This window comes from Corapipo altera, unplaced genomic scaffold, assembly GCF_003945725.1.
Source record: "Corapipo altera isolate COAL_440 unplaced genomic scaffold, ASM394572v1 126, whole genome shotgun sequence".
NCBI classification, from domain to species: Eukaryota; Metazoa; Chordata; class Aves; order Passeriformes; family Pipridae; genus Corapipo; species Corapipo altera.
The window spans coordinates 3,758,931-3,760,476 of NW_020884937.1; the positions used below are offsets into that span (position 1 = coordinate 3,758,931).

Below are 1,546 nucleotides of genomic sequence, written 5' to 3' on the forward strand. Positions count from 1 at the left end.
ATGTTGGGATCAAAATTTGAGAACTTCTGGCCCAAAATTTGACAACTTTGGGGCAAGTTTTGCAAACTTTGGGGCCAAAAGTTGGGAATGTTGGGGCCAAACTGGGAGAACTTCAGGGCCAAAATTTAATAACTTTGGGGCCAAAATCTGGCAACATGGGAGGCAAAATTTGGCAGCTTTGGGGCCAAAATTTGGGAACTTTGGAGCTAAAATTTGGGAACTTTAGGGCCAAAATCTGGCAGCTTGGGGTCAGAATTTGGCAACATGGGGGGCAAAATTTGGGAACTTTGGGGCCAAAATAAGGGCTCTTGCAGCCAAAGAAGCTGTGCTGCTCCCAAGTTCAGGATTAAATCTGCTGTCAGTGAAGGATAAGGATATTCTCCAGATTTTCAGGGAAATCTACTCCTGTTCCAGGCACAAAACCAGCCCCTAAAATTCCATCCCAGCCCAGCTTTGCTGCAAGTGGAAAAAAATTCCCTCACCTCCAGTGCTGTCAGCAGGAAGTCAAACATTCCTCCTTGGTTGGTGGGATCCATCAAGTCTCTGATGAGGTGGATTTCAGCTCCCAGGTGCTGGATTCTGGGGAAAAAAAAGGTCCCAGTTAGGACAAATGGGTTGGAAGGGACCTTAAGGATCATCCAGGGACACCTCCCACTATCCCAGCCTGCTCCAACCTGGCCTTGGACACTTCCAGGGATGGGGCAGCCCCAATTTATTGATGCTCCATCAGAAGAAAACTTCATTTTCCCCTCTTTTATTCCCTCCTGATCTCATTTACAGTCCAGGAAGATCCCTAGAAAACCTCCCTCATCCAGCACGGCCACGGGATATTCTGCCAGGAAAAGAGGAAAAACACCCTCAAGGTGCTCCAGGGATTGGATATTAGGGAAAATTTCTCCATGGAAAAGGTTGCCAGGCATTGGAACAGGTTGCCCAGGGCAGTGGTGGAATCACATCCCTGGAATTGTTCAAAAACACCTGGATGTGGCACTTTAAGGACACGGTCAGTGGTGAACATGAGTTGACCTGGAGATCTTAAAGGTCTTTTCCTTAACAATTCTAAGATTCCATATGAAAAGTTTAAATATTCCACCCTTTTTTTTTTTTTTGGAGGCCAAACATATCCAGGAATCCTTGACAATCAGCCAAGGATTTTTGGCTCCAATTTGCCAGGAGATCCAGTTTCCTCGTGCTGGATGGAAGTGAATTCCTGCAGTTCCACTGGAAGCCTCTGGCAGGAATGTGTGACATCCACAGGCATTCCAGCCAGGAAAATAAATCTGAGGCTCTAATAATTAATATAACCACCTAATCTAATGGGCTAATTAACAAATATCACGGCCAAGACCTTCCCAGACTCCAAACTGGATCCCAGTGCCCTGCTGAGAATGGAAAAGAGATGGAAGAGGGAGATGATGCCTTGAAGGCATCAAAAGCTGGCAGATCCCAACCCACAGAAACCCAAAAGCTCAGGAAAAAGCAAATTAAATCCCAAAATCCCAGTTTTTAATTTCAATTCTTTGGCCTGTGAGACCCCATTTCCCAG

General features: G+C 45.9%; 1 protein-coding gene across 3 annotated transcripts in view; it reads right to left on the reverse strand.

Moving 5' to 3' along the window:
- Positions 1-1,546, reverse strand: part of ALS2CL (ALS2 C-terminal like) — a 65,200-nt gene that overhangs the window by 1,547 nt on the left and 62,107 nt on the right. For all 3 annotated transcript variants that reach the window (XM_027660621.1, XM_027660622.1, XM_027660620.1), the window contains one exon: positions 483-579. In XM_027660621.1, the coding sequence (XP_027516422.1) occupies positions 483-579 (97 nt within the window). The remainder of the gene's footprint in view (positions 1-482; positions 580-1,546) is intronic.